Source organism: Diachasmimorpha longicaudata, chromosome 13, assembly GCF_034640455.1.
Source record: "Diachasmimorpha longicaudata isolate KC_UGA_2023 chromosome 13, iyDiaLong2, whole genome shotgun sequence".
NCBI classification, from domain to species: domain Eukaryota; kingdom Metazoa; phylum Arthropoda; class Insecta; order Hymenoptera; family Braconidae; genus Diachasmimorpha; species Diachasmimorpha longicaudata.
In genome coordinates, this window is record NC_087237.1 from 3,829,701 (window position 1) to 3,851,586 (window position 21,886).

The following is a 21,886-nucleotide window of genomic DNA, read 5'->3' on the forward strand; positions in this document are numbered from 1 at the left end:
AGTGTGAAGTTTGCAGCACGAGGCGTGACAAGTCGCAGTCGAGGCGAGCCGGAGGCTTCGCCCCCCCCCCCCCCAGCGAAAAACAGAAATAGACTTAATTAAAAAAAAATTATTCTTTAGAAAAATACATAAACAATATCAACTAAAGAAAACGAATCTTAACGTTTTGCTTAGGTTCTATTGTCCATGGTTGTGTTCATCGAAAGAAGAAATCATACGATTGCAAAATTTATTCACCAAAAAACATTTTATAATTTGTATCAATTTAATTTTATAAAATTTTATAATATTGAAGCATTATTAATCTTTTAGTATTTCGATTAAGATTCGTTTTCTTTAATTTATCTTGTTTATGTATTTTTCCAAAGAATAATTTTTTTTTAATTAAGCCTAATTCTGTTTTTCACTTTTCATCTTAATCGAAATACTAAAAGATTAATAAGTGCTTTAATATTATAAAATTTTATAAAATTAAATTGATACAAATTATAAAATGTTTTTTGGTGAATAAATTTTGCAATCGTATGATTTCTTCTTTCGATGAACACAACCATGGACAATAGAACCTAAGCGAAACGTTAAGATTCGTTTTCTTTAGTTGATATTTTTTATGTATTTTTCTAAAGAATAATTTTTTTTTAATTAAGTCTATTTCTGTTTTTCGCTGGGGGGGGGGGGCGAAGCCTCCGGCTCGCCTCGACTGCGACTTGTCACGCCTCGTGCTGCAAACTTCACACTTCTCACAATCCTCCACCTATCGTCCTCATGTCATAATCTACTATTATGTAGCGGGCGGGTGTTCATTTTTTTTATTTCCCTCCCCTTCCTCTTACCCTCCGCCGCCAGTCATCTCTTTCTGCCGCTGCAGGGGAGTAGTACGGTATGGTGGGGACACCACTACACTCGCATGTTTTTCTCACCGACGTGCGACTGGGTATTCCACGCCCCTGATTCGTCCAACTTCAACCCTCAATAACTTGAAGAGGGTGCATCTGATCAAAAAGTCGCTTAGGACTTTTCGATCCAGAATTTCACCCCCAACTTAAGTTTAAAGTTTGGACGTGCAATTCTGGGACACCCTGTATACACGCGTGAGGCTGAAAAAGAGCCTTCAAATAGGCCGAGAGAATATTCTCACGTGTGGATAACTCCCTCACCAAATTATTACTCCATTTTTCTCTTTCCAGTGATAGTGAAGAGCATGGAAAAGGCACCGTATTGTTCGCCGTAACTGAATTAAATTGGGGGGATGTAGTTGGAAATTGATATGACAGTTCAAGTAATTTTTCAATTGACAAGTCAAAATTTTGACGTGTTAAGTGAGTCTCGATTTCTTGAGGGACGAACGCACAGAAATTTACAGATAAAACCGGAGAACTGGCAGATTTTTTCTGGTCGCTGTATATTTTGTTAAGATAAATCATGGTTTCACCGAAGCCCCATTTCCAAAGTCCAAAAAGTATCTCATTTTTTTTGCCCATCGTAATGGAGTACGTGAGAAGGTGAGGCATGTCGTGCTACTTGAATTACTGTGTCGTCTCCTCATAAGTTGCTCGGAGATGCATGGAATTTTTGTCGCGTGTCTTCATGGATTCATAGAATTAGTTATGGCAGTGGAAAAGACGGTGCAAAGGCTAACCCATTGCCCACTGCTGTGTCTGTCGACAGTCTCTCCCTCTCGCGATACAATTTCTTCCTACATCTGTAAACGTATGAAAAAACATGAGTGAACAACTGCGAGACACAGCACGTTCACCGTTATCTGTTCCATACGACATTATTATCATTTTATTCATTATGATAATAGGAAAAAGGTCACGAGTGAGAACAGTGGTGTCACATGTTATATGTACCGACGTCTTTAATATGCCAGAAGCGACTCACAACCTCTGGCTTTTGCCTCGTGTTCTCTCATGTGACACAGGGATGAGCCAAGAATGCCACATCTCTTTGGCGGTTTCCCGGAGCTTCTGGAGAATTCATAATGATTCTGTCACAGTCATAAAAGTGTCTTTCAGCGAAAGCAATTTCCTGCGTATTTTTTAACGACATCTTTTCTCTTCTATCCTATCCATTTCTTTTTAACCCCATCCTCTCTTTCAAAACAGCCAGTTTCCCCTTTAATGACATAATAGTGTATATTTATCACGCGTGTTAAGGAGTAAAATTGCTAATGACAAGCCACATGGAGCGTTGACCAAAAGGAGTAAACCCAGTGCAGAGTGAGAGAGTGAAAAAAAAAAAACTCACAAGAAATGAAAGGGACTATCATGAATAATGCTTACAGCGACCAAGTAGACAAGCTGAATGGTGTTGAAATGAGATGGCTGAATGAGCGACATCGCCGAGGGTTCGTTCAACTTCAATGACACGTCCTCGCCAACATCGTCGGGCACATGTCACTCGGTCAGTGGCAGGTGATTCCCTGTTTCCACTGTTACCAAACACCGACACGTGAATAACGATAAAATGAAAGCTGCCCGAGGTGTTTTTCGTAGAAAAATATCTTCCAAATATCCAATATATTTGATATATTCATTGAATACATATTTAATATCCAATTTTTCCAAGTCCTTCACTCAAAAAATGGCCTCTAGAAACTACTGGAAATTATCTTTTGACGATTTCCCCCCCCAAATAACCTATGGAATATCCTTCCAAAGGTTTCCACCATATATTGTTCTGGGTAGGCGTTTTCTCACTGCCCTCAGTGAAAAGCTCAGCCTAAGCTCATCCAGCGCCCATTGAAAAGCCCTCTCCACCGTACAATTTGCGCTATAAACTACAAGCGTGCGTAATGTTACCACTATTTCGTCCTTCTCCCATACCATCACCAGTCCTCCTCTCCCCTTCCCCCCCTCAACCAGCCAATGGGTAACTACTCCACTCTGGCTTTGAATTCTCGGAAAAGGCATGCTAAGCCAGCAATTGAACGTAGTTACGCATCGAACGACGATTCTACACGCTGCTATACCCATCTCATCCTCTCCCACTCATTCTGTATTTTACCACTGGCAAAGTACAACACAAACGCTGCGGAGTACCTTCAGTTATCTCTTTTCCACGAGTGCCTTCATCGTCCAGATACGCTTGGGGTATACAACCCTAAAGGCCCTCCCTCCTTCCCTACTACACTTCCATCACAAAACCCTAGGCCATTTGAACTATTTCCAACTGGTAACGCCAATACCTATTGGCGTCCTTCATCCTTCGCTCGGAGGTTGTTGGTTACAACAGATGAGGATAGGACGATTCAACGACTACCTCTCGCTTCCCAGAAAGCATTGTTCGCAAAATGCACAGCTAGAGACTACCTCCGATTGTCCGACAGGCGAGAAACTACACTTCCAATTCTATACAGTAGATATAGTGGAATTCACTCCTTCCTTTTGCCTCATTCCAGCCTCTTCGTCCTTCTTCATTCCCTCGTGTCTCTGTCCCCCTCATTCCCGCTCAATCTCGCTGGCCAGCTTTCTTTTCTTCTGAATTTTCCTTTTTATTTATTTTTCTTTTTGGATGACGGGGGCACCTCTTTTATTCTCAGCTAAGAAAAAATCCAATAATTAATGGAGAAGGATTTTTTAATGATCTCTGTCTCTCTTGTTCTGTTGCAGAGATACTCTGGTGCAACCGGGGAAAAACATCCAGGATTCTAGGATATTCGGTAAGTACCAAAAGCACTCAGCTAAACGTTTTCTATAATTCAAGTTAAGGTGTCTGGTGGGGCTGTTAATCGAATATAATTCTGGGTGGATGGAGTATTCATACGTAATTTAATGCACTCGTGGTACGTGTGTTCTTCAATATTCAGTCGCGTTTAGTGACATTTTGATGGCTATTAACGGCCGCTGTTATACCGTACTGTGCACCATTAATGGTGAATTAGGTATTGGAATTTCATTCGCAGAATAATTTTCTTTGGAAAAAGGATGCCGGGGGTTGAGTTGAATGGGGGGGAATCAATTACCGGGGATATCTCGAATAAAGGGCAGTGGTTTTGTGGGGGCAATAATTTTGAGGCGAATTTTCGGGAATCTGGTCTACCAAATTAATTTATGGAGAGGAATGTGAGATAAAAATTACTCTACCGGTCTGTCAAACTGTGTCATACGCCATTGTTACCTCGATTCTACCCTGACAATTGGCCACAATTAATTGGTCCACTTTCTGACAATTCGATTAATTCTGTATCATAAAAATAAACCCTCTAACAAAAATGGCTCTCGTAACAAGTCTAATGACACATTTATTAAAAATTAATTGAGAAAGGGAAATTGACTCTGATCAGGAAAATGGTTCTAATGAAAGGGCATTAAACCCCTTTGGTGGCGCCACTAAATTACATTAAAATATAAATTTGAGGGGGAAGGGAGTTATTTCATTAATAATGGGGAATGGAATATCCCTCAGTTCATTATCAATTAGTACGGAGGGAGCTATCTATTGAATGTGAGGATAATTTATCCAGAGAAGTTATAATACGCGGGCGATTTATGCATTCCTCTCTTATTCGCTTGAACAAGAGAGAGTGAGAAATGGGGAAGGAGAGAGGGGAAGGGTTGGCAGAGTAACGCGGTAGGGCGGTACGTAATTAACGCCTCACTCCGCATACGTGGAGATACAATCTAGGAATTGTGCTATGGGTGATTCCCTTGAGGGTAGGTAAGGGACAGAGACAGTTAAATAGAAGCAGCCCCGTGACGAGCACCTGATGTATAATATGTATGGCGTTGCACATACATTGCCGTCCCGTAATGGAATATTATTATCGCCAACAGCATCGCCTTGCTACTCGTTCTCGTCGAATTAGCTATCGCACCCAGTGGGGATTTTCAAAGTTATCGGTTCGTGAATCGAAAGGTGCGGTTGCAGGATTTTTCTTTTGTGGATGGAATGGAGGGAGTGGGTGGCTGGTTGGTACGAATGTTTCGATTGGTTGGCAAGTTGGCAGGAGCTGATGAGAGGGGCGGAGGGGTGAAACGAGAAATTGAGGATTATTTTATTTGTCCAGAGAAAATACTCGAGTGTGGATTTTCTCATCTACGAGGGATTAATTTGGCATATTTGGCTTTGTCTTACATTTTTTTTTTCAAAGATTTACATATTAAAATCACTCAAGCTCTACCCCAAACAAAAAATGAATATTCCAGGAAGATAATTTTCTTTGTCATTGAAAAAATTCCTGAACACGAGGATCAATGGCATCTTCCCCACCATATGAATCAACAACGGTGCCATTTATCACAGTACAATTTTTTAACCCACCGAGTCAACAAGTTCAATGATATATCTGATACCACCCAGTACCTCAATCACTTACCCCACAACACCTCCAATCCCGCGCCAAGTCATCAACTCCCTTTCCCCACCATCAATTTTTCCCAACCCCTCGACCCCTCCAGCGTACAGTTCTTAACTGGTTCTTAAACGTATCTCACTTTAGCTTTCCGTATGACAGTACATAATATATATATCATGTCGTCTTATTTGACCGAGGCGACGCTCACGTGCAAGCAATGTTATAATGGCGCCGTACTGGGGGGATAAACTCGTTGAGGTTAAATTAATGGCAGTGCGCGGTAACGTCCGGCAGCGCGTGAGACAATACAAAGCCGCCGCCAGTGAAGGAAAAGGGATGGGCGAGGGATGAGGGGGGGATGAAGGAGGTGGACGGGGTGGGAGGTGTGTGGAGTGTATGATGGTTAGGAACACTGGATGAAGGGATGGAAGGGTAAAAGGGGAAATGACATAGAGGAACAGGAGAAGAGAGGAAACTGTAGGATGCACACAGGGTGAAAAGCCCATTGTGCGAAGCGACTACCCGCGGTGAGTTTGTCGTGACTTCTTAAAAAGTTAAAAAGAACTCAACTACCACTTTGGTACTTGAGTTAGCATCCCCCATCGTGTGCCATCGTGGGTATTCGTCTGGGAAAAAAGGGGGGGAGGGCACCATCGCTGATCCGCCTCGGCGAGCCCGGCAGGACACTCGCCTTTTCTTTTCGGGAGAATTGATACTGAGGACGATCTTTCATTTTTTTTTTCTCACTCACTCTCACCCTCTGTCCCCACCAGTTTTTAGTCCAGGGGATGAATTTCACGAGTACGAAGCACTGTCTCGTCTGTCCAAGCTCTACTGTCTCGTAAGCTGTGACGGCTATTGTTTTCAAATACAATAATTCTTCATTTTTCCTTTTGCCGTCTCTCCTTTTTCTCAAGGATTTATACGTCCATTAACAGACGGGGGAAAAATGGACAGCCGTAGAGTGGAGGAGAAAAGGTGAACGTTAACGGGGAAAAATGGAGTCGGTGTGTGCATTTCATGGCGACTCCACTGGTTTTTCATCGGTGCGTGATTTAAAATTATGTGATATCGAAGTTTTCCGATAGTAGTAATGGATAAATGTGAAGAATGCAGGGGAAAATGTTTATGTTTTCTAGAGGCGATGGTCACATCCGCCGGAAATGCTCCCCCCTCAAGTCTTACATATTTTTTTTTTTCCTCTATCCCTCCTGCTTCGAGTCAATTCTGCATCTTCCTTCAGCCAGTATTCCGCCGTCGTCGCGCTAAGCTATCGCCTTTCCAGCCGTATCTGTCCCTCCACATCCACCAGTCTGTCATTTTCCTTCTTTTTCCACTTACCTCCACCACCAGGGGATCCGTATTACGTTCAGGTATGAGACAGCCATTACTCACTCTCATCTTATTCCATCGTGTCTCCCTCGTTTCAAGTCCAAATCCACTATATTTTCTCTGTCACTGAGTCATCCACTCGCACTGGTCAAACGCGGTCTACTCACGTTCTCTGTCTTTTTTTTACATTCTGTCATCAATTTTCCTAGCAAACTTGTTTGTTAAAGGGAAAATTGTAATGCCACCAGTTTTGTATTATCCTTGAATAACGAGAATAATGCGATAAAAGCAATTAGTTTGCCAGCTTCTTGATGCCGGAAGGTGGTGAGAATCGAAATTATATTCCCACAGTGAGGAAAGTAATTCTTTTAATTAAATATATGATTTTTTTATCTTTGAGTCAGCTTAGACAAAATTCGCTGGTCTGGGTTAGGGATTAATTAATTAATGAATTTAATTCGATTGGAATAAATCACTATTCTGGGTATGGGATCATCTGTTGATCTTCCCCTTTCCTATCCCCTGGCTCTGTAAAACCATCGGCAAGTGCCGGAGACTGGGGAGAGGGCGGTCTTCAACTGAATTTCATTGTTACCGCACACCGCGCTGTTCATCCGGTCACGGGGTTATCTCCGTGGATTAAACGTAATTCGTACCTGTACCCTACCTAATTGATCGAACGTTCATTAATCCAATTATCCGGCCAATTATATTGACAATTTTCAGGGAATAATGCCGCGGCCAATTATCAATTATGGATCTCCGGGCGTTCGCCCATTGTCTTGTTGATTTTTTTGGGATTAACAAATTGGAGATTAATTTGATCAATTGGGGAGGGGTATTCCGGATATTTTATCGAGTAAATTCATGACGTAATTTTTTCGCATATTTTTGGGTAACCACGGTATTAAATTGCCGAGAAATTTTTCGATTGTCGACCGGTTATTTCGTGTATTGGAAATGGCGAAGAGATTAGCTTTTCAATGAATTCCTCTATGGAAAATTGGTGGGCACATTCCCTGCAATATTGTATTGAATCTCCGGATGAATAAAGTCGAACAATATTGGCAGATTATTTCATATTTCGTTTCATATTTTTAACAGGATTTTTCTATATTTAGCAAATACATACAATTGATCTATTGGTATTTGAAAATTCCCATCTAGTTTCTTCTGTACATTTCACATATGTGTAATTGAAGTTAGTTCAATTAGTTGAAAATGAAACGTACCACCAGCGTCCGTTGACGCTTCATGTTCGCTGAAAATCTCGGTTTGGTTTTCTCACCTATTGTTTCACGTATAACTTGTATGGCAAACTCTGACAAACGTCTGTTCACTGCCCGACGAGATAAAAAAAAGTAAAAAATCTTCCTATTGCTTTCTCCTATCACCAAAAGCACGGTTACTCGTCACGGAAGTATGCACTCTCAATTCTCAAAACAATGTGCTAACAACGCTTAATAAACGATTACACATTTTCCGCGAAATATCTCTTGAAACAGAACTTATTTACATCAATTTCCCGTCTCACTTAGCACAATCCATCGCAGATAATCCCACCAGTACAGGTAACATTTATGTACATACATCGGCGAGAGGAAGTGAGTAGAGAGGGATGTGGGGTAGGGGAAAGCTGAAGGCTTTTACAAAACATGGGCAAAGAACCAGACACAACGAGAGACAGATGGATAATGGAAGAATGCATTTTGCTCGTCGCATTGTTTATTATGTACGTACTGGGGCGTGTTGTATCTAGTATAAGCTCCACTCTTCTAGTAGACCGGAGGTGGAAAAGGAGAAGAGGAAATACTGTCTGTATAGTATCCACATCGCTCGACTCTTATGTGTGGGCACACACTGTTCACCGAGGAATGCTGCAGTTTATGCTGTTCATAACTGGTCGGTCTCATCCTCGTCCATAGAAATTCAAACGAACACTTTACAGTGTTGGTTTTTCCATGGTTAAATGCTTTTTGGGAATGAAAATCTGGCGAGATTATTATGTACATCTACGTATGCATTCATTCGCACGGGGAAAAAAGTTGTTGGGAAATTACCAAACAGGTTGGGTAATCGCAAAGTGGAATACATTTTTAGGTCTTTTTCACCTTATATCGGGAAAAACATGTCTCGCAGACAAACAGGAAATTTTCCTCCACTGACTCGAGAACATTGACTAAATGCTAGCGTAATTTCTAGCGGGAATGTAGAATTTGCATGGCATATCATTAAAATTCTCCCGTGAACGTGAACAATTGGAAAATATGTTTCAGAAAATCGTCGTCAACAAATTTGAGATAAAAAATTATTCTTCAACCACAACTTCCAGATATTCCTGAAATTCATTGGAAAGACTAGAATTTTTCTCCGCGAAAATACAAGGGTCAGTTGAAAATCCAATCTACCACCAATTGAGTGTTGATAAACCAACACATCCACAATTGAACGATTGCAAAACTTTCCTCAATTCCCCATCCCCAGCGCCGACTATAAGCAAATATTACTAAACTGCGAAGTGCATTGCTCAGTTGGAAAGGGGTGATTGGTACTTGGGAAGCACGAGATGTTGAAACTTTCTCGAAATGACTGCGCGCAGGTCTAAGTGCCACTCGAGACCTCCAACCTCATAAAGAACCTGGGGGATTAATCCAGCTGGGTCAATCATCTTGTAAAACAATGTTGAGTGAGAAAATACAAAAAACTGAGGGTAAACGAATCCGTGAAATCCACGGGGAGGGGTGGGGAAGGGGAGAGGGGTCAATTGTCTCGGGACTCTTTCGACGCTTGAAAAATTCAACAATTTAATCCGCCCCTGTTTGAAAAGCTTCAGCTATTCACAAGGATCCGTTTTACCTGGAGATTGATGAAAGGGAATATAAATGTACAGTGCAACAATCGAAGTTCTTCAACGTTAATATAGTGAAAATACTTTAATAAGAGTGTACTGAGAGAACAACAGAGTATTGTAGAACTTTGAATTATCCAAAATTGAAGCATTACCGAAAATACCACTTTTGCTTTAGCGGTTGAAATTACGTAACTCAATTACGAAGCCTTCAAACTAATCAAACGAGAAGTTGGAGGGAGTAGTTGTCTCGTGAAAGATGAATTCCTCTCCTCACTCAAAGACTATGAAACTAGCTGTGGAATAAGACGTACTGGAATAATAAGTAAAATTCAGTTGACAAAAGCCAACCGAAGCTCTCGTCCTTAATTTCCAAATAGTTCGTTCCTAAAGACATCACCACCATCATCTCTCATCGACTTTGAACTATATTCTTGATCTGGAAGGCTGAACAAAAGTGCGCGGTAAGAGGTAATTTTCGTAAAGTTACTGTTGCTTCAGTTTCCAAAACGATGTCTGATGATTATGAAACATTCAAAGTAATCAGTCGAAAAGTTGGAGTTTGTTTGGTTATGGAAAAAGATGCACTTGAATAAGAAGCAAGATTCAGTTGACAAAGAATAGTTGGAGCTTTTCTCAACTTCCAAACTATTGGCTGCTTTCATAAAGACATTACCATTATCTCCTATGAAACATTTTTGATCTCCAAAACATGAGGAAGTTTTGCGGGAAAATGCAAATTTCCTAGAACGAAGAGATACAATATCTGAAGACGGGTGCGTTGAAAATAATCAGATGGAAGTACGTAATTAGTCTTTTTATGGATTTTACTGATCCCTCAAAGACTATGAGGCTGTAATCGCCGCCAGGAAACGAGGAACTTGAATGTGAGCAGTGGGGGATGTTGAGTCGAGGCTATTCCAAGAGAGTAAGGGTACCTAACCACAAAACCTCTTTTGTGGCGACGATACTAGTCATAGAACAAGGCGTCCTTTAATAACAGACAAGATCTAGTTGACAAAAGGCAGTTAAAGCTTCGAGTCTTAGCTTCCGAACTATTGGTCACTTTCCCAAAAACATCAAAATAATTTCCTGCAAATAATCCTTAAACAGTCCAGCTATTGACCTATTGACTGCTTTCCTAAAGACGTCATCATCTTCATATCCTCTAGTATGTACTCGCTCTCAAAACCAAACCGAAGTTTTACGACAAAAGTCAAAGTTCGCGGAACAACGACTGATTGTATCTGACGAACGGTATACGATGTTTCAGCTGCCAACAGAATCCATCTTTATTATCCCCACAAAAGAAGAATTTCGCTCATCTCTCACACGCCATAAAGCCGTGGACAGTTCAATAATAGAACAGATCTATGACTTGACAAAATATGTCGGAAGTTTCTCTCCCTAACATCCAACCTGTTGTTGGCTTTCCTAAGGACATCGCCATCATCCTCACCAGACTATTCCCACATTCCCGAACAAACCAATTTCCCTAAAACAAACATCTGTACACCTAATGGTGCAAACTGGATCATCTTGTTAGCCCTTCCACCCATCAATCCCACCCAAACCTCTTCCAACAGTTCCCAACCTCTTCACCGTAATAAAATCAACCATTCAGCTAATGATCTCCAACAAGATCTCCACTCGGGCCTTCGCATTCCTTCACGCTTATTGGTTTCATCCGATTGCTGTGCTTTGCTTTCCTTCTATTAGGTGTCTGTGTAAGCTTATATACCCACAGCCAATACCCAACCTACAATATATAAAATAGTTTAATACATATATACAAGTTCCGCGGCCGGGGTGGAGGGGGTGGATGCCTCACGTACGTCGAGGTGGCACGTAGACCGATATACCTTGGGGGATACGGCCAAACAAATGAAACGCGCCATGGCACCGATCCTAGTTCCGCACCACGTTCGCCACCGGCTCCAGCGTTCAATAGTCGTGCAATATGGCGAGGAACCACACCTAACTCTCTACTCCCCCTCGATCCCTCCAAGCCCCCTCTTTTGGTACATCTCACTCTGGCTCTCTCACAAACCAAGATGTAGAATTGGCGGGGTGGGATGAAGGGGGTAGAGGGTGGTCTGGAATCCCTGCACGGGATTCTCGAATGTGTCTTGTCCGTTGGGTATACAGAAACCCCTTTCGTATGTATATACACCCGGGTGTACTCCTTCGACCCCTCAGACCAGACTCGCGGATGGAAAGTTAGGGCGATGGGGAGGGGGAGCATCACTAACCCCTGGCACACCGACCCAAACATACCCTCAGCCCTGGGTGAATTGGAGAAATTCACTGACCCGTAATATATACTCATGCCAATATTTACACTGTATATCGACCCCTTCCCCGGACCCGTCATCTTTTCTGCCCTTACGTAAGAATGAACGCCGGGAGCCCTCGGTCCGTGGAGTTTTTTTCGGATGTACGGGGGAGTGAACCGACGAGAGAGGAAAAATTGAAGGGACTGGAGAGTGGAAAATGTATGGTGGATTGAAAAAAAAAATGGAAGGGCTTTCAGGGAGATTCCGAGGATAACGAAGTGTAGATAAATATTGCATTTGGCGCTTTTCCTTTTTGTGAGGGATTTTTTTGGTTGGAAATTGGAAACATTTCGCCGATTGAGGGCGCGGTCTTCGGGGTTGAGAGAGCTGTGAGGGAGCGACTCAATTTTATTGGATTTTTGAACTGGGATACTTCAGTTAATGTTTTCATTTGAAATTGCATTCACATTAATGACTGAGTCATGACTAAATAACCGTCAGATTACATCTAAATACCCAGACGTTCCGGCAGTGTAAATAACAGTGAGAAAAAATGACGGAAATTGTTTACATTGCGACATTTTCACGTGAGAAAAACAACGAATGACAAAGTGAATGAGAAGGGAATAATTTTGCCTGCGATGTTAAAATCCACCATCTGACGAAATCTGCGATTGTCCCTTTGTCTCCCCAGGAGTTATGCTGGGGTAAACACTGGCAGAGAAACACGCCTGGGAATTTCTAATTGCATGATTGGAGATGATAAAAAGTGGCTGCATGCGAGGGGAGAGGACGAATAAAATGTGGAATAAGGAATTTTTCGTGGTATGAGTAGCGGCGATTCCAGTGGCATCTCCTAGTGGTGCTAGTAGTTTAGTTGAGGAGACAGAGGCGGTACTACTCGTGGGAATTTGCACATACATTGGCAATGTGAAGCACAGCTGGAGGACGGTTCTTTGTACGTCCTGTGGAATGAAGTGAGGGGGATGCATTCGACATCGAGTAAACCAAACAGTATCTGCTTCCACGAGTTGTCCAGGCTGAGATAATAGTCGAGTTCATATCCGTTGAGAGGCGAGCTGTCGAGTGTGTTAAACTCGGTGTCTTATATTTTTTTTTATTTAACGGTGGACAGACAAAAAGGGGGCGATGGACTGGATCAAGAGGGGGCAGTAACATTGGGTGAAATGAAGAGGTGGGTAAAAACAAGTGGACGAACGACGAGTGCAGCTCGACGGTGTTAAACTCTCTTGTCTCGTCTGTATAGAGCATCAGTTTGTGATTCTACCGATTTTTTCAATGTTTTTTTTTTTATCGAGCTTTCTTTGATCTGTTTGGACAAAGTCCTAGCGACAATTAATTGGAGAGTGTGAATTAAACTGAAATAAATAGATCCGTGTAAATAAAATTAAAATAATATACCATCTGGGCCCCAATTTTCCCGACGTTTTCAGCAAATTGTCAAGTTCCAACCAAAAAAACTGAAATACAGCTCCATTTTCCGAACAATGAAGAAGCGTCAGAGTTAGGGAACAAAAAGACCTTGAATAATGAAATTTCAGAATTTCCCGAAACGAATTGGCGGACAAAAACAACTGAAAGAAGAACAAGTTCAACTGAACGGAACTAAACTCTTCTGTCCCCCATGTACTGTGCATCAACTTGTGAATTTTTCCGATTTTATTTCTCCTTCTTTTTCACCCTTTCCGGTGGCTGTCTTTGATCCGTTTGTGTTGGTTCATACGTATTTATAAATTGCAAAGAGAGGAGAAAGAATTTTTCGGCAGCAATGTGTATGAATGCGAAGGCTTGGGCAACTGGAATATAAGTTTGGACAGGAGCCAATTCAACCCACTCTCGTACATTCAATAGTCCACTGTTGTTGAGGATCCCGAGGTTTCCTCCGCCATCGTCCAGTTTTCATACATCGGGGTGGAGAGGGGCCCGGGATGGGGGTGTAGGGCTTGGGCAAGGGGGTTCACAAAATTCACCATTTTATTTATTCCTCTCAAGGGTCCACGTTTGGGCGCTCGACAGAAAAATCCTTTGGGTGGTCGACGATGCATTCCACAAGCGCCCATGGAAAAACTGGAATCTCTGCATCAGCTAACTCTATACTACCCCCCCCCCTCGTCCGTCCGTAATTCCATCTTCCCATGTGTGTGTCTATTTTCATTTTTCATAGCTGTACCGTATTTTTTTTTTATTATGTAGCACAGAAATTTTTCTGATGTATAATTTAGGAGAGTTTACCAGTCGATGCGGTAAATTTTGCGGGTTTTTTTTCCAAAAAATTCTGATATTTTTATCTCCGTTCATTTTTCATTTCAATGATAAATTTATGTTCCACCTTGACAACACGGAGTGAGAGTTATTTTCACCCTCAGTGAGTTAGGTATTTTGTTTATCCATGTAATGAAATAATGATAAAAATCCATCAGCCGTGGATGGTGAATTTTTCCACTGGGGATAATTGTTAAATCTATCGATAATGAATATTTCACGCTTGAGGAGTAACGGAACGCGAGGATCGCGTGGCACGAGCTCACAAATACCATCTGGCCAACAAGAGCAGTGAGAAGATAAGAAGATGAGGGAAAAGTGTATAGATGGGTTTTAAACGAGAGGAAGGGGGAAGGGTCGAGAGGGGAAGAAGGATTTCTTTTCAACTCTTGGCTCTTCCGCAAGTCTCCTCTCTTCTCGTGCCGATCTTTATTTACTTTTCATCCCTCGTCTCATTTTTCTACAATCTACTCCGAGAGGGATCCACCGAGACCGTCACCCCACAGGCAGGGGCGCACGCAACGCATCGCCGGGAGCCGTTTTTCCCCCAGATTTTTTTTTTGTCATTGTTTTACAGGTTTTGTTTTAGGTACATTTTGAAGATTTTTTTACTGCGATATCATTTGTCGGGGTATCTTTTGATGAGTGGCTCGTTAGTCTTGACGAATGGGGGAGACTTAAAGGGGACCGGAGAATACACTTTTTAGAGGTATAGAATTAAGATTAATTCATAAATTTTAGGACCTTCCAAGTTTCAAAATAATTTAATCCTCATTTCAATCTCGGCATTGGGTGTCACTATACCTGAAATTTCCGTCTATCACAATAAAACTTATCACCAAATCCATCAACTCCCGGACAAAATAATTCTCCAATCGATAACAATTTCCTCCCCATCGAGAAATATTTACACTATTATTCCATCCACTCCTTCCCCCCTCCCCGCCCTTATCCGACATGTTTTTCTCCTGTTACTCCAGCAGAGCACGTGACCAAATGTTATTTTTATATAGCCGTGTTTCTTGCAGGGAGAAGTGAAATAGGATCGCTGCTCTCCAACGCCTCATGACCATCTCTCCTTACCGATTTTTTTCCCCTTCCATCATCTCCGCTCATTCCATTTTCCCTAGAATTTTTTTTTTTCCATCCAAACCATTTTTACCAACTTTTTTTCTCTCATCTCGACGCCGCTACTCCAGTCACGTCCCGCTGGCCGCCTACCGACGCGGTGATGTGAGGAAACTTGACTAGCGAATTGAAGCGTCTCACGACGCTGGGATACACGGGGACACCCCGGGGTACTGTTACTGCCCAGCAAGAATCGAATGATTCACTCGTGCGGATAAAAAAAAAATAAATGAAATCGCGTCGGGGAAGTGTGCGTGAAAGTCTAACGAGATTTTTCTCTGCAAGGATTATGGTAGAGAGGGAAAAGTTCAATCAAATTGTCGTGACAATCACGAGAAATTTTTACTGTACAAAATGAGACGGCTAATAGTGTAAGGGAGGAACAAATCCTAGGTTTCGAAAAAATATATTATATAATTTTTGAGTCAAACTACAGCGATTACTGGAAAAATGTTAATACTCAACAAATTACAGTTTCATAAATCATAACCCCGAAATTACCAAACTTATTCCAACTTAACACTCACCCTCATTCATCCGTATCGTTGATTTGTATGCATTAAAAAACTTTGATTGCTCCCGAGAAAACTCATTAATCCCAAGAATATTTTTCGTATTTATTTCCACGATAATAATAACATTTTAGCATAATTTCAGTGGGGGAAAAATCGCTTAGGAAAACAGAACAACTTTTTCTCTCCCCATATTCTCAAACTTTCTTCAAATAAAACACTATCAGACCTTCAAACCAGTCCCGCATCTCGACGAATGAATAATAAACCCCTTAATTTTTCAAAAGCCCCAGGATTCCATTTTGCCCCCTCAATAATTGATCAAGCCAAGTAAATTGTCTCATAGTTAATAAACATTCTGACTCCACGACATTTTCCTCTCCGTCCATGTCATTGCGTCTATATCGATAACTCGAAAACCGCCGAACGAAATCGAATAATTTTTTTCCCTTCTCAAACCTCAAACAACGGCCTTCAAAATGAAAAAAAAATCGTCAAGATCGACTCTACCGATTTCAAGTTATCGACGATCGAACACATTCGATTTTATCCTGGTCCCTCTCAATCTCAAAAAAAACTTCACCCCGAAAAACCTCATCCCCCAGCTTCGCCCCGCCCCAGAATGTTCTGTAAGTATATCCTTCCCCATATCGTCACCCAAGACTCTACCTTCGTGCAATCATATCACCCATATACATGGAAAACCAAGTGGTTGGTACTTGATGTATACGTTTGGTATGTATGCAGCTGTTGTAGGTTATCTCACGGAAGGCAGCGAGTGTGGAAACAGTTGCGGGTACGGGTTCAGGAGATTGAGGTAGGAAGGGGGTAGACGATGGGATGAGAGAGCCACGCATGCTGAAGGCACGATCGGTATTCAGATCAGCCCCCCAGTTGGCCCCTTGTTGCTGGCCTCCACCTCCTCGTCCTCATCCCATTCCACTTCATTCTCATCGTCATCCTCACGTTTGTCCCAGTCTTTCTTCTACCACACCACCACCTCGTTCTCTTTCCCGAACAGGAGACCCTCCCTTCACCTCTCCCAACTATCACCCCCCCCCCTCCTAAGCCACCATGTCAAAAGTTTCTGAATAGCGAGTAAAATAATTTGCCGGTTCGAAGTGGCATTCGTGTTCGTATAATCCCCAAGCGTACACTCGGTAAATATCTATATGCATCAACATGGTGGTTGTATAGGAAAGACGTCATTGCTTGAAACCGGTTGTATTAACGTTCTCACACAATTTCTCCACCCCCTCTACACCCTGAAAATCTACCCTGTATTACCAGAAACCTCGAAACTGTACACAACGTGCAAACGAAAATGCAGTGAGGCAACTTTCGTCGAATGTTCACGTGTCGAGAATTATTAGCCACGCTTTGCATCCAATTAAATGTCCCACAGTGCTGCCAAGCATAATCCCCAACACCTCCCCAACCACCCCCAACGAGCTACTGTATTCAGGGATATCTAAATCCGGGATGAAGGATAGGGGGGGAAAAGTTGGCTTTGTCTCGGTGGAAAAATTTCCCGGTTTTTGTTCTCTGCACTTCGTTAATGCAGCGGGGGCACGTGTTTCGTTAAACTCAACGAATTCCGATGGTGCTGATGGGGAGAATTTTTAGACTGGCGAAGACTCTCCAAAGATGCTCAGAAAAGACAGAAAAAGATCTTCGAAAAATCTGAATTTCATACAAATGCATTTTCGATGATGGAGTTAATTTGGAAAAACCAAGTTCACCAGAAATTTCAATAGTTAAAGACTTGTCAGGAACATCAGGCGAAGCTGTCGCCAGGCTGGAGGGCTGATTCGAGGGCTTTTTTATTTTGAGCTTCGTAAATAGATTTCGGTAACGTGTTTCCCGGGTCTGACTTTTATTTTCCCATTTTATGTCCCCTGCAGAAAGGTCACTCATCAACGCGGTGGTAATTAAAGTTTTGTCCCCTTCATCGTCCTATTGCGATGCTCCTCAAATTTCTGCGCCACTCAGAAAAACTACTGGAGCGGAAGTTACAAGGGCCCCCCACGCAATAAAAAATCGACAACTTCCCGAAACGTGAAGCCTTCCCTAATATCTCCCTCAAAATAATCATTTCAATTGACCACCCGCCTCCCCCTCCAAGCAGTTAAAAGTCGCCTGAAATTCCGAAACATCTGAAACACCGAAAACCCACCTCCCTCTCCCCACAAAAAAAACTAATAAAACCCCATTAATCACTAACCTCATTACTGCCATTAATATTTCCCAGCACGACCTTAAAAACATCGGGCATAATCCTCGGCCAGTATTCCATAAAATATCAAACATAAATTTTTTTCCCCTCTCCCACCCCCTGGGCTTTTCGGTGTGGCGCAAAATTAAATGCATCGATAAATTAGCATGCTAACGAGAGAGAGCTGGCTCACAAGCGTTCACTGGTAAATCGAGGTACGTGATGGTGGTGAAGGGGAGGGCCAACGGACGAGGGGGTCCCCGAGTGCAGAAAGAGGGGGGGAGGACGAGAGAGGTGAAAAAGGAGAGTGAGTCATCTCTTTCCTTTTTCCATCGGTCGCAAACTCTTCGCGAAATGCCCTCTCTCTCTCCGTCGTTGGCACACTCAACTCGGTCGGCTTTTCCTGCGATGGTAATCGAGCAAAATATTGTGGCATCGGCCTCGGGGCACTCCACTTCCCCTCACCCCCTCCCCTCCCCCCAGCCCTTCTTCATCTGAGGTTCTTGACTCTCCACTCTCTTCTTCCGCATCTCTCACTCGGCATTGCCAAGCTTCCGCGCTCTCTCTCCCTCTTTCCTCCTTCTGTACCACTGGCTTTTTCCCTCTTCCTCTTTTGGCCCCCAGTTGCAAACCATCACCCATCGTATACCATCGTCTTTGAAACACACTCTGGCAATACAGCTGTAGTACAGTTGCAAAAGCTATACTGGCAATGGGTCTCTGCATATACCCCCAGAGAGAGATTACCCGGGCGTTCGTTCTTCATCGCCTTCTGGCCTCGTCTGTTTGAAAACACCTCTCTCACCTCCCTTTACTCTCCTCGTCATTCCCCTTGTATCCCACCTCACCACCCTCTTCTGGAACGTTGGGCTGCACTCGAATCCACACGCCACTCTGATCCCACTCGTTTCTCAATTCCTACCTATTTTACACTTCTCTGTGTACCACCCATCTCTCTGGGCATTGATATGGGGTAGATCATTGGGTTTTTTTTTCTTGGTTTTTTTTTAGGGACGGGGAAGATATGTGGCATCAAGTACTTGACACGGAAACAGCGGAGAGGGGGGAGATTCTGTGCTAGGGACAGTGGAAGGCGTGGGAACGATCGTGGGAATTTCAATAATATGGGAGAGATGTGTATTTCATTGATTTAGGGGGGATTTCACTTCAATTCCAAAAAAATCGAGGATTTGTAATGACAGGGCTCGTAATAATATTAAAAGACCCGGTGATCTATCTTTTTAGAGTACAAACACTTCGAACACACTAAGTGTTCCCCATCAGGCCTTATTTATTTCCTCCTCAACCCATCAGAGACTCCAAGTTATCCCAGAAGCTCATTAACCGGTATAATTTATCATCCGAGCGGTCTAATTGAGAATATCTCCATTTGTATTAATTCCATTTTTATCAGTAAAACTTTTGCATTCAAATTTTACCAATTCTGAAGAACTACGGTAATTTCCTCCCTCCGGAAGTATCTCAATACTCCTCTCCATGCCGAGTACCCTCCAAATGCGTGGATTTGTTCAAAGCACGTACCGATTTATTCCGCTACAACTTCCCCAAAACTTTCCTTCCCATTTGAATGGAGGGAATGGCAATAAAGATGAGGAGAATTGTCTCTGAAATGCCGCAGAGTTTTTAAATTTACCGTTAGGGAAAATTTGATGGTTCATTGGGAATCGAGTCCTCCATTCATATGGGCTATCCCACGTCGATTCGATGACTTTGAAATTTTTTTAGTTTTTTACGTGTCCTGTGAGTAAACGTGTTTTTTCTTTGTAAATCTGATCTTCTTGATAGATCGTCTCTCTTTGAGAATAACCACGTAAGAAATCGACAATATGATCGACGGTAAGAATTTTGATCACGTTGAGTTCACAGGCAATTGCCAATATACACTTTATTCGCACAAGTCGGCTGTATCCGATTTCACGGGCTCCTCACCCAGCGGCTAAAAGTTGGCCTGAAACTTCCTAATGTATGTGGGAGAGTCGGTCGGGCCGACTTGTATCCGTTCTATGACCAGGCGCCCCAGCAGGTCGTGACCTCGGTGCTACCTTCCACATCGGTATGTCTCTCTCCGGTGTATGTCTACGGGCCAGATCTATCTGTGGACCATCCGACTCACACGATCCCTCCACTCTGAAATTGCCCCCCCCGCCCACCCTCACTATTCCATTTGCCTGTATTTCCTATCACTAGTCTATTTCGCCTGATGTGTATCGATCGCACGGCTGCAGGAGTCGACTTTCAAAATTAGATCCATCGATCGGGCAGCAAAAAGTTGAAGGTACCACGTCCACTATAAATTGGCGCAGTAGTAAAAGTATACGAAGGGGGATGGGAATGAGTGTAGGGGGTGAGTCGTGGTAAAGCGTAAAATCGTTTTGGCCAACTGTGAATATTCGAGAAATTCAGATGGCATCTGAGCAGATGTCACAACGATAAATTTTCGATCATTTCGGGGAGGGCTGCAGCAGTGAGGTGGAATCAACTGAGTTTCGTGAGTACAGCAGGGTATGCCGTAAAAAAATAGCGTGGAAGGGGGGGAATAAAATTTTAGGAGGAAACTCAGGCTTCATGTGATGGATGAAATTTACCCTTACTTGCTGGGGAGATAATTCCGGACGAACTGACTTTGTCAAATTTAATTAGAATTGTTTTGCGACTGCACAGCACTCGGTGTGTGACACCGTACGGTGTGATTGTTGAGAACACTCACCTGAAACAGAAAAAAAAGAAAAGTTTTGTGAGTAAAAATGTGGAGGTAGGGGTGGATGTCGACGCATAATTACAACTTGACGGTGAACCCGCGAGCCAAGTTCATTAAATGAGTTTCCAAAAGGTTGAGGGAGAGGTGTGCGGTTTTATAAAATTATATGAGAAAGATACTTCTGAAAAATATGTTGTCTAGACGTGTGAAATTGCTTCCGGGCATTTTTTACCATATTTCCCCATCTCCATCCACCCCCAAATCATTCACCTGCAACTCCCGACCTGCATTCATTCTCCGAGTCATCGAACAACCCCAAGTGAAAAGCAACGCGAATAATATCCACCCAGAAAATTTGATTCAAAGAATCGAGAATATGTTTCATTCACGAAACCGAAAACTTATAAACTACATTGGGAATACCCACTCCCACCCCTGGATACCAGCGCACAGCCCAACCATCAGCCGACGTAATTTAAACTCGGTTGATGCTAGGGATCTGTTGGAAAACTTTTCGGAAACTAGGCCGAGGACGTAAATACGAGTTATTGTTCGACGCCTCGGTGGTTTGTGTGTTCAGTGCTTCCAATTCACCAACTCCTCTCCCTATCACTTCTACCGTTGCACACAAACCTGGCGCCCGTACACTACACCAACTATAATACATGTGTCCCGTTATGAATTTTACAAAGGGCCATAAACACCTGAGCATACATTTGGATTACAGCGACGGTGCGATAGAGTGAGAATGTCACTGTGGCATAAATTGATTTTACCCTGGAATTTGTGCACCCCAACAGTCACTGAATTGCAAGAATGGAGCAACGTCAAGGCAACTAATATAACAGCAAACAGTTGCCTAGTCGCAATCAGCTTTTCACCAAGACGAGTCAGCCGAGGCGACGAAGGCGGGTGAATTGGTCCGTGAAAAGTGTCAAAAAGATGGCAAATAAATCAAAGTGAATGATTCATGTTTGTTCGATGCCAAATGAGGGATGGCCAACACGACAGTTTCGCTGCACTGATTGAAAATTTGTGACAATTTTTCAAACAAAATCACCCCCAATTCTCATAGCTGTTATTTCTCCACATCCTCCAACTTATTTCCCTCTCTCTCTCCGCGTTTTATCTCGCTTTTAGTTGAGTTAAAGGGAGGAAAGCATTTTTCACTGGACTCAAGTGGTGCTGCACATATATGTACCCACGTCAAGCTGGGATACTCCAGTGGAAACGCTCCCAATGTAGACCTCCTCTCCCTCCGGAGAAATGGGTAT

The 21,886-nt window shown here is 42.7% G+C and overlaps 3 protein-coding genes across 6 annotated transcripts in view; 1 reads left to right on the plus strand and 2 right to left on the minus strand.

Moving 5' to 3' along the window:
• Positions 1 to 21,886, plus strand: part of LOC135168415 (uncharacterized) — a 223,817-nt gene that overhangs the window by 130,995 nt on the left and 70,936 nt on the right. For all 3 annotated transcript variants that reach the window (XM_064132576.1, XM_064132575.1, XM_064132577.1), the window contains one exon: positions 3,615 to 3,664. The gene's annotated coding sequence lies outside the window, so the exon portion shown is untranslated. The remainder of the gene's footprint in view (positions 1 to 3,614; positions 3,665 to 21,886) is intronic.
• LOC135168419 (autophagy-related protein 16-1) overlaps positions 1 to 21,886 on the minus strand; it is a 196,322-nt gene that overhangs the window by 92,268 nt on the left and 82,168 nt on the right. The window lies entirely within an intron of this gene.
• LOC135168430 (uncharacterized) lies at positions 978 to 20,543 on the minus strand. Its single transcript, XM_064132608.1, has 2 exons — positions 8,372 to 20,543; positions 978 to 3,544 (listed from the first exon to the last, which is right to left on the minus strand). The coding sequence occupies exon 2, from the start codon at positions 2,976 to 2,978 to the stop codon at positions 2,643 to 2,645; it is 336 nt and encodes a 111-aa protein (XP_063988678.1). The 5' UTR covers positions 2,979 to 3,544; positions 8,372 to 20,543; the 3' UTR covers positions 978 to 2,642.